The sequence below is a fragment of the Varroa destructor genome, unplaced genomic scaffold, assembly GCF_002443255.2.
Source record: "Varroa destructor unplaced genomic scaffold, Vdes_3.0 BEIS01000001.1, whole genome shotgun sequence".
Classification (NCBI taxonomy): domain Eukaryota; kingdom Metazoa; phylum Arthropoda; class Arachnida; order Mesostigmata; family Varroidae; genus Varroa; species Varroa destructor.
In genome coordinates this window covers 60,320,940-60,336,549 of record NW_019211454.1, presented here as the reverse complement: position 1 = coordinate 60,336,549, position 15,610 = coordinate 60,320,940, and the positions used below count along the sequence as shown (strand labels likewise).

The 15,610-nt window shown below is 40.5% G+C and overlaps 1 protein-coding gene and 1 long non-coding RNA gene across 10 annotated transcripts in view; one reads left to right on the top strand and one right to left on the bottom strand.

Annotated features, from left to right (window-relative positions):
• Positions 1 to 9,258, bottom strand: part of LOC111244934 (uncharacterized) — a 51,141-nt gene extending 41,883 nt beyond the window's left edge. For 2 of the 8 annotated variants that reach the window (XM_086983536.1, XM_086983559.1), the window contains exon 1: positions 7,523 to 7,593. Coding sequence is in view for 1 of the 8 variants with exons in the window: in XM_086983552.1 (XP_086839678.1) it covers positions 7,523 to 8,201 (679 nt within the window). In the remaining 7 variants the exon portion in view is untranslated. Of the gene's footprint in view, positions 1 to 1,782; positions 1,800 to 7,522 lie in introns of those variants that run through there. The other 6 variants (XM_086983552.1, XM_086983549.1, XM_022792572.2 and 3 more) reach the window with 6 other exon arrangements.
• Positions 73 to 15,055, top strand: LOC147758892 (uncharacterized). Of its 2 annotated transcripts, XR_015323711.1 has the most exons (3): positions 73 to 414; positions 1,336 to 1,442; positions 3,905 to 15,055. It is a non-coding gene; the product is annotated as an uncharacterized LOC147758892 (long non-coding RNA). The 2 variants fall into 2 exon arrangements; XR_015323710.1 differs by having other exon boundaries at positions 73 to 1,442.
• The last annotated feature ends 555 nt before the right edge of the window (positions 15,056 to 15,610 follow it).

Sequence of the window (15,610 nt, the reverse complement as noted above, 5' to 3'; positions counted from 1 at the left end):
AGAGAGAGAGAGAGAGAGAGAGAGTAAATAAAGGAGGTTGATAGGCAACTAATGATGCTGAGTAATACGTGGCTACGCCTGAGCGAAATTGCTTTCTTTACAGTTTTGCCTGAAACAAGAAGACGGCTTTAAAGCAGCAGCAATCTTAGACAATTTAACGGAGTACATTTAACACGGTGTATTGGCACTTCATTCGACGTTTTGCCTCGAAGGCTAAATTCGGAACGACGAAAGGCAAAACAGGCCATGATAGACTTGTTTTTGAAATAGGCTTTTCTACAGCAATAACGCCGCGCTCATATATCTATGCCTTCATGATTTGTTTCATATAGTTTTGTGCGTAGCGTTTTAAGCGAAAAAAAAACTGTCGGACAGTTCAGGATCGGTCGGAACAAGGACAGAGAGAGTGAAGCGGTTTGTGTTTGACGTTCTTTCGCCTGCTCAACGTGCCATGTGCGGCACTGATTCTTTCTCTGCTATTACTAATGTGTTAACAGCTTTGCCATGTTCAACTATCGATACATGATGTATTGAGAAGCCGAGTGACGTGGCCGTGATTCGGTGACCAGCAAGCATTTTTAGTCGGAATTATTATATTGATGTAAAGTACATTTAAGGCGAGATGGTTCGAGAAGTTAGAAGTAGAATTTGAATATCTATGCTTATGTTAGCAATTAGGTTAGTTTTTAGTACAAGCGAAGTCTCTCTGTTAACGAAGAAACTTTAACGGCATTTGTAAACTAGCGAAGATCGGTCCAGGAAGTGAACCTAAAGATGGGAGGTATAAGGAAGGAAGGAAGGAAGGAAGGGAGGATATAAGGTCCATGAGTACGAATGTGGCAAGCGCATTGTTTATGCTAATGAGAGCCAGCTTCACTGCAAGAAGTAGTCTTCGCGGGTGGCTTGCCAAATGAGAGAAAATAAACAGGAGAAACTTAAGATACTAAAAGTATCGCCGTCAGTTACGTGACGTCGCCGGCCAATACAGCCTAAATGAAAATAGCAAGGCCGAAAACCTGTACCCAATTCCAAGTGAAATATTAACTTTACTGCCGGACTAACAATCGCTACTCTAATGCTGTCAATAAACATATAAATCACTTAACTAAGAAGGTGTTTCTGTGCGCATTTGTACGTAAGGAAACATAGTGTAAGCAAAACTCTAGCTTAGAGTCACCACCAGGCTGTTAACGTAATAACAAGAACGTTAACGTAATAATAAGAAAAAGTTATTATGGACGGAAACTCGAATTCCGCTTAACGAGAAACCGGTAGATTTTTCTATTAAATTTTGTATTTTGTAGATGATTAATGTTACTATAACTTGAATTTTAGATGTAAGTTCATTTCATAAGCGGTGCTGGTGTCGTCTGCAAGCTGACGGTTGACAGTGGTAGGTGTACGAAAATTGCTATTCAGACTAAAAATAGAGCGTTTTAAAGGTGAGTGAAATTTCTAAAAACACACGCTATATTATGGCTCCGATAAACGCTATTTTGTGTAAGCCCATAAAAAAATTTGTACTACTTATGGCCGAAATGTGTGGTCAGAATAAAAGGCTCAGAGATGATTCTGTCACTTTTGTTCGGGAGTAAACTTGGATATGAAAGGTCCTTATCATCGTGATTAAGCAAGTATGATGAAATGACTGACATGAATGAGTACTTCAAACGAGACATCCATAACTACTTAGTTTTCAACTTATTGAAGAAGGTTGGCTACCGATGCTTAGAAGCAACACAAATTAATCGACCAGAAATAGAAAAAAAAGGTATACGTTACCATCTATTGTAGAGTCGAGACTGACTGCTTGTTGGAACTGGAAAGCAATCGCACGTTATGAGTTGTTGCCGGCCAGCTAAACAATAGGCTCGGATTTCTACTATGGACACTTAATAAAATCACAATAAGCCACTCGGAAAGAATCAAAACTAATGAACAGAAGAAGCGTCGTCTTTTACCATGACAATGCCAGGTCGCATACATTTTTAGCTATTTAGCTCAAATAAGAAACTTGGATATTGGATGCGTCACGCAGCCGAACTTTACACATCCAGACCAGTATCTGTTTCGGTCTTCGCAAAACTTTCTTAATTATGTTCATTTAGGGTTCATGAAGGGATGCAAAAATCATCTATCACAACTTTTTTTTTCATAGAAACTCAACAGTGCTTAGATTGCGCTGTTCCTAGAAAAATGGCAGAAGGACACCGATCAAAATGGAATATATATAGTTTAGCTATATTATTTTAGCCAGCTGAATATTTGGGCTTAGAAATGATTTGTATTTGCGTACCCAATACGCAAAACATTCATGCCGATCAAAGGTTTCGTCATTCCCTGCGAAAAATGTAGATGTAAAATAAATTTAATTGTAGTTTTAGTAGGTAGGACTAGAATTTAGATTCTGAATCAAAACCATGATCCTTAAAATGAAGTCGCGTCATAGAATCGTATAAGCGCTCTGTTAGTGTTTACATAACGTGTCGTAGTATCTACGGCGATTCATCGCTAATAAAACGTTTCGCCATTGAATGGTTAACGTTTAAATGTGTAGCTCCACTTTATATACGAAAGACAGGCAACGCTAGAAGCATGTTGCACCTGACACGAGTGGAACTCTTTGCCAATACCTTCCCAATAAAGGTATCAGCCCGACAAGCGAATGGGGAACATTCGTAGAAGTGAGAGCGACTTGAAACCACGGCTAAGGACCGCTGTTAGGCTACCATAGTAAATTAGGCTCCAAGCCAAATCAAACCTATCTCTATTCTATGAAAGACATTCCTAGGCGGCAATTTAGCTGTTGTTGTTGTCCGCTTTCATTCGAGACCTCAGGCACACTGTAATATACCCGATGGTTCAATCATTTACTGTGTTGGCCTTTCATTGCTATGCTTGAAGCTCACAAGCCGTATTCATTCGGCCGCACTTGAGCACCCAATTGTTCGTAAGCTCGAGTGCCAATAGGATATGAACATTTTGGTTTAGCAAAAAAGAGTCTGCAGAATTTTCAACCGCTATTCAATGAATGGATATACGATACGCCTAATCAAACAGATTTTTGCCATATCAGAAAAAAAGATCTCAAGTTCCCGTTTACTCATGAATCATATGTCTGCCTTCGTTTGCTACTCATGAAACGCTTTGATAAGATGGCCTTAACAGTTGAACAGCTATGGCAAACATCTTATTATGCTCGTTTTATCGTATTGTAAAAAATACATGGGTTACACTGATAGTATGACGTGATAACTAGCAGGCCCTGTTTTCTTATACGATACAGTTCTATGGACCTCATCTTTTTCAATTTATACCTTTAGTTTGTCGCCTTCGAGTTCCTTATTGATCAGATCGCACGAACTAAAACCATAAACTTACATAAATGCATGACATTTAATCGAGACTGCTGGCTTAGAATTTTAAAATGTCAAGGTACGTTTACCATCGCAAAGCATCGAACCCTTTTGGGATTGCATCAAGATTCTTTGCTTTTTAATACCCTAGTTATCCTAGATTGCCTAATAAATAGATCAAGGGATCCGTTACGTCTCCATAAGATTTTATTCGTTACATCAATTCGATTTCAAGCAGCCCCGTAGAACGGACTAGGTGCCACCTTTTCATGTCACGTATTTGACGGCAAGTCAATGAGCAGATTCCTTCGACACGCAAGGCCATGGGGCCTTATATAACCGCCGGCAGTAATCCTAATATCTGTTCACCAATGCTGGTTCTGTTTTGAAATTTCAAATTTTACGTACATAATAAGTATATACATAAAACTACATAATAAATGCTGTTACCTTTTCAAAAATAACTAACTATGAATGTATTAGGCAGCCTTAGACGACGTCTGCTAAACTGACAATACTACACAAATCTCTTTTCTGTTTGTTTTCAGAAAAAAACTATTAAACTCGGACGCCTCGCAACACGACAGTGTCGCCATCTGTTATAGCCTGTTGGAACCCCTTTTGCGGAAGCAGGTTTTTGGGCATGTTGAATGGCAACGTGACCGCACCTTCAAAGTCCTTCTGGACAGATTACTTGCGCCTAGCAAACTGCTGCTACGCGTTCGAGGTTTCAGAGGAAATTTCCAGGCCTCTATTTAAAGGGCAAAGCCTAAAAAAAGGTAAATTATTGTCTATCTATGGGACGTGATTTGATTGCGTGAAAAAAACCTAGCGCAGTGAAGCTGCATAAATCGGTGGCCAAAGAGAAAGTGAGTTTCATGAACACCAATTTTTGTAGGCCAACTCTTGAAATAAGCGTTCTACAGACACATAATAAACGGACTTTTAAAGAAAGCATGTTTGAACACAACGGAAAGAAAAACTATTATTATTTATATTTATCGTTAGGCTTAAATTCATTCACAGCATAACCTGGTCAAATTTTTGAATATTTAAATTTGTCAAGCTGCAATTACGCACCAGCAAAAAAATATGTGTAAAGCAGTAGAAAATTGCGTCAAGCCATAAATACAATTACCCATATAAATGACACGGTAAAGAAAAACCACCGCCCATGATCTTCGACATATATGTATGCTACACGATAGCTTAATACAAGCCATAATAAGACTACAACGGAGTACATTGAAAACAATCGCTTCCGGCTGAGGTTATTCTTATGCGGATAGTATATTATCACACGCCGAATATACATAGACAATAGACATATTATCATTGTTATTAATGGAGCTGACCCGAGTAGTCTAGGCCTCTCATCGGCTGCCATATATAGTCGCCCCATCATAAATATACTTGGCGTCGTATGGTTTGTATTTGTCCGCTTGGTCTGACTGTGTTTGCGTCAGCTTGAAGTTAGGCAAACTGTCACGCGTCCAAAATACGGCGCCGCACATCATCAGGCGCGAACCCTCGTCGTCTGCGTGCTTCCCTGTGGAACCCGCACACGCTAAAACGGAGCCGCAACGTATTTGTTTAGCCGGCCAGTTCGATATCCTTTTCATTTCCAACTTAAACTCTGGCTCTGTGAATTTCGCTTCTAGTTCCTCAGTTGATGTTAAGGGTCTCCGCTACAAAAAACTTAAAGCGGCAACGCAGGGCCTCGATGAGGGACGACGAATCGGCCATCAGATACGTAAACCGGTTACGGGTTGTTGTGTGTAATTCCAGAGCTACCTAGAGGAAGAAAGCTTTCTCATCTGAAATTATTCACTGTAAAATTTTCACCCGACAAGCACCCTCTATACTTTGATGAAAATGCATGCAGCCGATTGTCTAACGATGCTGAGGCCCTACTGTAAAATATACATGCAGAAACAAATATTTGTTACCAGGTCCACAATTGATATTTTCCTAAAACAGAAGACGTCGTCGGATACTATTACTAGTAGTAGCTTGACTGGCGTGCACGATTCTGTGATTTCTAAATCAATAATTTAAGCTAGTATTGCTATTTCGATTAGAGAATTTAAACGCCAGCTATGACGAACATAGTCTGCATGAGACAACGTTCGAGAATCCGAAAAAGCGAAATTTTCCCAACTTGCACGGCTTCATGCAGGTAGTCTTCGAGATACAGGTGTGCCTGTATGCAATTCCTGTTTACACCAGCTATCAGCCAGAGATAAACTGGCGAAAACTGATCTACGTTACTGCCACACCAAGGCCACAGGGCTTAAGGACGCATTATTACACATATGTTATTGCACAGGGTCAATCAAAGCTCTTGTGGGACCTCTGTCTGTTCTCGTCCAGTGGCTTTTTATCTGCACCGTTGTAAACAAATTTGTAGTATATTTTTCAAAAATGCCTTTCACATATTTTTCAATGATAGTACCGAACCGTTCTCAGCTCGAGGTCGCTCCGTCAAAATGCTAACCTGCGTTTCATACGCTCCGTACGTAGGCCGTACGAAAGTGGACAACCTACTTGTTACCACTAGGAAAGACACGGAGCACTTGCTTTCTTTTTTAATATAGTTTAATAATTTAATCGAATTCTGTACAGGCAGATTCTGATCTTGGTGTTTCTAACTTGCTACGCGTACTCCATTTAATTTTTTTTTAAACCGAAACTCAGCCATTTGGCTTTGCGTCTGCTACGGCCGTTGTGCATTGTTCTTAACTTTGCTAAACTCTCAGCATGTTTTTGTGGTAGCTAGCGATAAATAGGGTTTCATTACCCAACTTTAGGAACGGCGGGCGGGGGCTGGTGGTAACACTGCGCATGGATCACTTGGCATTTATTACGGAACCTTCGTTTGTTGCCTGAATTATCTATTTTCCATAATAACAGTTCATAGTAGACGAGTTGCGAGCCCAAGAGGAGTCGATTCTCCTGTTCAGTTTCATTACATGCATCAGTCTAACCTCTTCGACTGCGTCATAGGATACTTGTAAAATTTAATAAGACAATATCACTGTTCATAAAATGATTACAAGGAGTGCGCCCATCAGCTGTCTTCATTTCTACCCTTCGGTAGTCCCTAATATGCTTTATCCATATCTACGAATCTTATTTGGATATTAACGCAATAAGACTCCGCGGGCGAGACAGACGATTTTAATAATCCGACCAATTCTAACCCTCGCTGAATACTACGAATGACGTCCTCTGTCAGTATCCAAATGATGTTGCAACGTAACTCGAATAATTGAGGGTAACAGGCTTTAAAGCCTCGTTGTGCTGACATATCAGCAAGAGCTGGGACGCCGTCGTGTTTCACAACCGTCCATATCGAAAGCAGTTTTTACACACGCAAATGTGTATGTAGTGCTTTTCATGCTTCGAGATTTACGGCCGATATTGCCGTTAGACAGTACATCAGACGGCCGGCTCCCAGAGCGAAAAAAACCTGTGTCTACGCCCGAATTCGAACCCAGATCACAACGTGTCCCTAACACTAGCAGGCAAATTGTCCACTGAGCTATCATGGAAGCACATTGACCTTACCCATTCAACTCGTATGGGTATAACGGGACAGAACCTACACAGCATAAGAAACCAACCTTTCGAAAGTGATGACTTGGGTCTCACTTCTAAAGGCACCACCCACCTCTCACAATTCTTTCAGCTGGATGAGGTTATTAGAATAGATTATGAAAACATATTGACGTAGCCATGCCTTCAAATACGGCACGTTGCTGTGGGTGTGCTAGCTATCAAACATAAGCTAGGGATCGAAAGATCGAGTGTATTAAAATGATTTGCTTGAGTGTCCAATGCAGTTAGATAGGGGAAGAATGTAATACATTGTCTTTAATGTGGGCAACGGAAAAAATGATAACTGCGTAATCTGTGAATAGCAAACATTATCAAACAATATAGTTGAGCCAAAGTAAAAACAGTTTTGACGGCTTAATTTTAATTAATCATGACGATTTTTCAGTACACTAGCACAGGTGTACTGATTTACGATATCATGATACGTGTGTATGATACGATTATCATACACAAAAATATACATCGTCTACGATATTTTTCGCAGTCCCACACGAATACTGCAATTTCCTTCATCATATAGTATTTTATGCGTACGTAACACTCACCTGCGGGCTTCTTGGCTTGACCAGAGGCGCCGCCTTGGACGTCCGCTGGGGCGGGCTTTTGCTGCTCGCCGACTTTCGAGCCGCACGTCGACAATTTAGAATGCTGTTCAAATATCCCTGTTTTTTTCTCTACTCGTATTGCTGGCTTTGCTCTTATGTTAATAACTATGTCCTTCGTTCGACTATTATTCCATGCGGCGGTCGTTGCAATCGTAGCACTCGTTGTCGTTGATGTTATGATCCACGATGCTACTGTTGCTGCCAATTTTGGTCTCTGACAGGGGGCGCCCTTATCAACCTCACTTTTTATGTTTACCGTAGCAGTCTCTGTAATGTTTTCGTCCGAGCAGTTACAATAATAATAGTGATCAAAGCTGACACTATTGCTGCTACATCTGCGGTTCGCTTGCTGGTGTTCCCGTGGCTTCCAAAGCAGCACTGGCGGCGGCGGCGGCGGCGGCTGCTGCTGCTGCTGCTGCTGTCCCGGTACAAGAAGCAAATGTCGTAAAATCTGAGTTAGCTGCTGATGTGGCTTCAATTGTAATTTTCTGTTTGGTTGTCTTTGCTGCTTTTCCTGATTAGAAAGCTGCTGCTTCTGCACGTTCGTGCTGAGCGTTGGGATGCGCTGCACGCAAACGGCAGGCGGAAGCGACGCAGCAGACTGGGCGCTTAGGCGCATCGTGCCGGCGGAGCGGCGATAACGGACAAGGTACTTTGCTGGCTAGGTCCACCGCTCGGCGAAATCTTCACAGCAAGCCAGATTCGTGAGCGGTGACCGTCGGATGGCCGCGGTCGTCGGCTACGTAACGCGCACATGGGAAAGAAAGGTGTCGACCGGGCCCTTGATGACAAGCGGAGCTGGTGCCAGAAACGGAAACGACGACGCACGCGTTGTCAATATCTTTCGCCAGCTCCACACATTCGAATCCAGCCGAAATCGACGGCCGCATCCGGCACCAGCTGCCCGTTCGGCAACGTCTGATTAACACACCACCACTAGCATCACCCCGTATAACATTCTCTTCCGCCTGTTACTGATATCAGTTAACTATCACACCGTGCATAATTTTATACGACGCTTCTAACAACTTGCAGAATAGTGGTTATTTCGATTTAAATTACCACGAAGGATCACCACGAATCGCGTAATTTCACGTAACGTCTAGTGAAAAAACATTGAATTTCACTCACCTCACATATCGATCTCACTTCTTTTTCACAGATGCACGTTTTTGCCTCTCTATAATTACCAAGGCAACCCTTTTACCAGCCCGAACCAGCCAACAAACCGGAACCACAAGCGTCCACGACAATAAGCAAACAATACACACTCACAGAGCATTACTGCTGACGGCCACAGCGCACATCTAAGCGCGCTCTAGCTATAGTAGCATTTTTGTGACAGAAGCCGACGCTTTTGGTTCCAGCGGCGTACGTACATACGTACGTCCGCCAGTCTGCGTCTGTCTTCGTGGGGCGGCACTCGCTATCGCCAGTGACGGTGGCTAAACACGTCACGGCATTAGAACCGATGCTATAACTGCCACCTGATGGACCTGCTTCCAGCAGCCTCGGAGGGAAGGGCAATTCCGTAGCCAACTCTTCGAGGCGGCTTCGAGACAACTCTTGGCGGGACTCGCTAGGCAAAACAGGCTCTGTTTTGTCGTTTTCCCTATCCCGCACTCAACATCACCAACAACTCATAGCACAACCCCACGGTATACAGCCCAGAATTTACCTTAGGATGGCGGGGGAAGCACAGGCGGTTGGCCAGCCTCGGCAGGAAAGGGTAACGCCCTTGCCCTTTGAAGGCAAAGGGAAGGATATGCTGTGGTATGTTAAGGGTATAGGCCGATTAGCAGCCCGCTATACGTACAGTACCACGTTGATTACGATGTTGGCTACACAAGTAGCGAAGTTATGCTGTCACCAACATAAATGCGAATAGGTTAGCGGGGATCATAATCCTTAAATAAAACGCATCGGAACGATATTGAAACAAAATAGATGATAAACTAAATAATTCTGAGTCAGTAGAAATGGGCATCGAAGAAAAATGAGTAAGCTACTAATTCATCTCGTTCAACGATCGATGCATAATTAAGAAACTTTATCTTCAAAAGTGTATTAACTGCAAGCTAAGTTTAGATATCAAACTTTCAAAATATGGAGTTTACAGAACCCATGTATGTTTTAGCCATTGTCGGCCGGCATGTGGCAGACTTCCTGCTTTGAAGTAAAGAGGATTTGGGGAAGAATGAAAGGCATGCACGTACGTTTAGGTCAATTGTGTGTCGTTTTTTGTCAGTAGATGAGTTTTTAATTGACTACTTTTTGAGTGTATATTGGGAAACAATCTGGACCCTGGAAATTCGCAAGTGAGCAAAGTTCTATTTGATTACTACGGCTCTGGCTGAAGATTGTTACCCGTCTATTGAAACCGGTGTTTAGTACTCACTGGTTTCACTGACATTGCATGTAACAATCAGCAAAGCAGCTAATATAATTTCATTATATATAATAATATTATAATATAATAATAAGAAAAAAAACAAAAGGCTTAAACGCTAATTCTATTTTAAGCCCATATCGAATGCAACGTTAAAGGATTCGTTGGACCTATTCGTTGATTTTCGCCAGAATAAATACCATTTGCAAACATTAATAGGGTTATGGATAAGCCATCAGGCATTTTAATGCGTGCCAGACCCTCCCAGCGAACTCAAAGCCATGATGTATAGTTTGATACATTTGAACCGTTCATCAAAATAACTATTATATACTTAGTTTGTCTATTTGGTTTAATCAACTCTGCTTTTCACCTTGTTTTAAAAAATTACAAGATGTGGTGATGTCATATAGAATAGTGTATGACCTGACAGAAGAGCAGAAATTTTTCCTGCAAATGTGTACGAAAAAAGTAAGAAAGATCAACTTACGTGTATAACGCTTAATTTGTAGAACTCGCCTGGCATTGGCAGTATTACGTATCATTTATGAGTTGAACCTTACAAGGTTTCAGCAGTCGAGGACATTCTGGACTGTAGCACAGAGAGCGAGGTTAAAGAGGGGAACTAATTTTTAGGTAGGTTGTAGTCAAGCAGGCTGATTTGGTTGGTTGGACTTCATTCACCGACTGATTTGCCATGGCACATACGGTCAGAGACGAATACATGAGCACTCTACAATGAGAAGGGTCGCAGAGGGTTTTCAACAAATTGTACTGGCCTAAGGGCAACGCTCGTTAAAGATTCACCGTAGTAGTCTGTCTTTCTAATGACTGAGGTACATAGCGCACCCGCAGTTATGCCTATGGTAAGTCCTCAATTGATGCAGGAACATTTCCACACGCTTGAAGACATGTAAAGACTACGATTTTGACAGTGCATGCAAGGTAAACGTACTTACTGTTATCTTTCTCCTGTTTTATTGGTCCTTATCTAATTTGTATATATTTATTTATTTGTATTCGTTTTATTTTTGTTGTTTTAGCAATGTTTATGCCGGAAATGATCAGAATACAGGTGCTACAATTGTATTTGGCAGCGATTTAAATCATTGCTATTATGTAATCATTGTAAGCTGTAATATTGCACAATAATGATAAGTACTACATACATAAGTTATACGCAATAATAAGTTTTATATTTTATAAAAGAATAACGCTTTTTTATTCACGTAAATTGCGTAGTATGTGAAGCTGGCAGCACCTGAGCTAGCAATCCGTCACTGCGCAACGAGTTATTTAGTTACACGCATATTAAAAACTACGGTAGAGAATCGGTTCTCGATGCGAGACTTTTGGCGTTTCTCTGTAAACACGGGGCAAAGTTTGAATAGTGCCATGACGTCCACGTAATTCAAATAGGTTGCGCCGAAGAGCACAATTACTGCAATCCTAGTTATGACTGTCAGCTTAATAATGACACAAATCATTACGAACCATAGCAACCTACGGACTCTAGGGATTTCAAATTTTAACTTAGCAACAGTTTGTCTGGATAGTAATCTTCTTTATAGACCATAAAAACAAGAATCACAAGAGCTACAAGAAACACCAGTATGTAAAGTCCTTTTGGAGAACAGGCTTTGTTCCTGCGAAGCCCAATGCCGGCTTAGAAGACAAACGAGCTAGCTCCAAGTGGTACGTTTCGAAAAAAAAACAGCGCCGGTTTTCTTTTTCATGGACCTAGAAAAGCTGTTGAAAACGACATATATAAAAATTCAGTTTCAGCTGAGTTTGTTGTCAACAGGTTCTGCCACGAGCCATGGTACTCATGAGCAACACGTGCCTAATGTACCATAAGTGTGAGACAATATATAATAAACGGGTAAAAACAAATAGAGTTATAAGGATGGGCGTTTTTGCTATGAAAAGCCGCAGCTCTAATATATATATATATATATATATATATATATATATATATATATATATATATATATAAGCACTGCAGGAAACACCATATACTCAGCTGTAATAATAAACTCGGTTATACTGTCTGCTAACTAACTGCTTTTCTGACTAAAGGGGTTTATGGCAACCCACGTGCTTAGCATCACAAAAAAATTGGTAGCCTTAGAAATAAACAATTATTGCTTACGGTTCATGATTTTCAGGAAAAAATAGTCCATTCCTAAAATCTTCATAAATATACGACGATAGCGCGTGTGCTAAAGTGCTACCGAACTTAATTCGAACGAAATTCGTCATAAGTTAACACTTGGAGCTTTTGAAGCTAGCAGAGAAAGGCTGCAAACACGTGGCCTGGTTAGCCTGATGTAGTAGCAAAACTAGGGTCGCTGACCAGAGATTTATCCGAACCTACTGGGCCTTGCTCATGTTATTTAGTAGCTTTCGCCAAAAAAAGGGTGCCTTTGAAAGCAGGCAACTATTTATCACTAGGTATCATTCTTTTGTAGGTTACAGTTTTTCTGCGGTGTTATTATAAACCCGACTCCTATTTTCTTTTCCACTATAGACCTATAACAACAAAAAGAAAAGGTGTCAACGTATGACATGAATAATGAGCTACGTCATCTATTGAAAGGTCCCTGCTTCGTATACAACGTCACGTACCAAAAATTGCCTGAAGGAGATTCTCAAGTGAGCATTTATGCGGAACACCCATTGACATTTTCATATCTGTTCGACGGAGAAGATATGATGAGACATAAGCATTTATCAAATTAAGAAAGAGCTTACTGCATGAATCATATTGTCTTATATCTTATTATTTGTTTCAATGTCTTATCCTCTATAGGTGCTGGGTGCGAAATAAGACCCGAACGGATCCGATTGCCGCTAGGTGGGCAATTCGGCGGCGTTTTGTTTAAGACGAAACGCGGTTTACCTATATGATCTTGATTCATTGATGATCTTAGGCAATATATCACATTTTTTTTTATTAGTTTTCCGTATAGAGATGATTTCTGTTGATATTATGCAGTTTATGTGCTATATATCTACTATATTAGCAACGATACTGCTAAAGGTAAAACACTTGCCAAATCCCATTTACCACAAACGCAACTGTATATTTGAAAAAAAAATCAAATTCTTGAATTTGGTGGTGAACTCGACGTGGACCGATGACTTCGTCAATAAGATTATGACTACTGATTACAATTCTATCGTTTTATGGTGATTTCCGATGGAGTGGATACATCGTCTCAAAGATTTAATGTAGTCCTGAAGTCAGCAAACTTTGACACCCGCTTTCCGCTAAGCATTTAAAACACTTTTCCTAAAAACAGCGTAAGTATTCAGAGGGAACCATAGTTAACCGCTTGTGCGTTTTCAGCCTAAGTTTCAGCTATCAACGTTTAGAACAATTACGGTTACAGTCCAGCCGGCGGACCTCAATTTACAGCGTTTAATCGAAATACGGGACATAGAACTCGAGGCATTTATGGATTTTGTCAGTTTAGTTTGCTTATGAACTTGCCTCAGTAACACAGTAACAGTAAGTATGTTTGCATGGCCTTCCATATTTGTCGGTTGGATAACAAAAAAAAACCCAACTCACACCTCGCATCCTTCCTTTCTGCCATTTACGATCAAATTATAAATTTCCCATAGTAGCTTTGTAAATAAACTACAGAAAATGAACTTTGACCATCGTATCATGATCTTGACAAATAGGCAAGAGCGTAAATGGACTAATTAGTGTTTATTTATAGGTTGATTATAGTTGTGAAGGGGAAACAATCGGTGCGTTGTTCGTCGAAAGCAGACGCTTGAATACAGCCACGACGATGAACGCGACTTCAGTAAGATCGCCAAAACGACGGCCTTTGTATGATGTGGGTGTGCGTTTATGTTTACAGATGGACCTAACGAAGCAATATAATCGCCTGAGTGGCTACGCCCTCGCCGGACAACGTGTCGTCCATCGTAGCTAAACCGCTTGAACGACGGGAAAGTTCGTTTTTATCTGAAGAACACGCCACAATTAGCGAGTGAACGCAACGCGCAATATGAACCTTTTGACGAAAATCAAAGCTCATTAATTAAAGAAGGTCGCCGAAATTACAATTTAACGAAGACTATAACAATATTTTAGTTTTTGGGTTCTTGCCCTGATGGGCTGCTAAGGGCATCGCAAACGTTAATAATAATAATAATGGTTAGCTTAAATTGTCTCTGTTGAAGAACAGAGCATCACACCTGAGTATTTTTCTGGTGTAGTTCACTAGCGTAACTCTGATAGCTTCGATGACCACCAGTGATCCGGCATATAGTAATAACGTCTATAATCGTGAACGATTCAAAGAACGTTCAACAAGCCCAACGGTTACTGGCATAATCATTGCTTTTAAATATTTTCTATGTATTGCATCTGACTATCTTGTGTATAGCTATTGATTCCTAGTAAAGTACTCTAGTAGAACCGAGACCTCTTTCAAACGATTTACTATTTCGTTATCTCATGAAAACTATTAGTAGATAGTTGATACTATATCCGCTGAATGAACCGCTACACGTTTGAATGAAATTCGTAAGAAAGAACACACCTTCTGTTTGAAGTTATTATTGCGTGCTATTAACACCCGTAATTCAGATAAACAACGTTTGTATGTAATTTCGTTATTCAATTTTTCTATTACAAAACTATCACATCCTGGTAGTTCGTAATCGCTGCTCAACTTCTTTGCAGAAAGCTCATTCAACTACGAAATTAACGAAAACTCTCGACAGATGTGTGTATCAATGATGTATAACAAAGCCTAGGTCAACGTAAAGAAATATATCGATAATTTACCACGCTACAGTCTGTGGCGCCTCATTTGCGCACTTGGCCTTTGGATAAACACCTTTTTTTCTTTTCTATTCATTCCGCCCGACTCTTATCAATGAAAAGCAACACCTTACCAAGACTGACTGTATGACTACTTACAGTATCATATTGAACTATTATTTGTAGGTTCTATAATTTCAATTTTCACATCACATGGGCACAATTTCCCATCACTTGCTCGTACTTTCTATATCTAATCTACAATAAAATGAAAATTTACATAATTATCTTCATATTTTGATCGCTTGTTTTCTGCATTAGTCTGCAGACCGCCCTAAATGATCAATTGAAAGTAGCATGATATTGATGGGCTGAAATGAAATACATATACGTGCAAGGCACTATGTGGCGTTTGGGTGGGTGTAGGTCTAAATTCTCCGCGATCAAACTTAATGGGGCACGTAATTTCATCAGACAGTATGTTCACACGGAAGTAATACCACACGAAACAGCACTCCGTATACCATCTACACTGTTCGGATGTATGAATGCCACAGCATGCGTCTATATCTAGCGGTACCGAAGGATTCTTTTCGGCATTCTCTAGTTAATTAAGATTTGTTACAGCCTAAGGGAACCATGTGCTTTACTCTGCGAGTATCGAGGCTTCTCTGGCATTTCGAATTTTCCAGATCACATAATATTGGCCAATCTTTTATCAATAAATCTTAATTCAACATTGCTTTTCATTTTTCTACAAGTATATTGAACAACTATGCTTTAATTTCTTATGAAAACAATGTGTTATCACGCAATGTAAGTCGGGTATGGACTTAGCGTCTGCCATTAT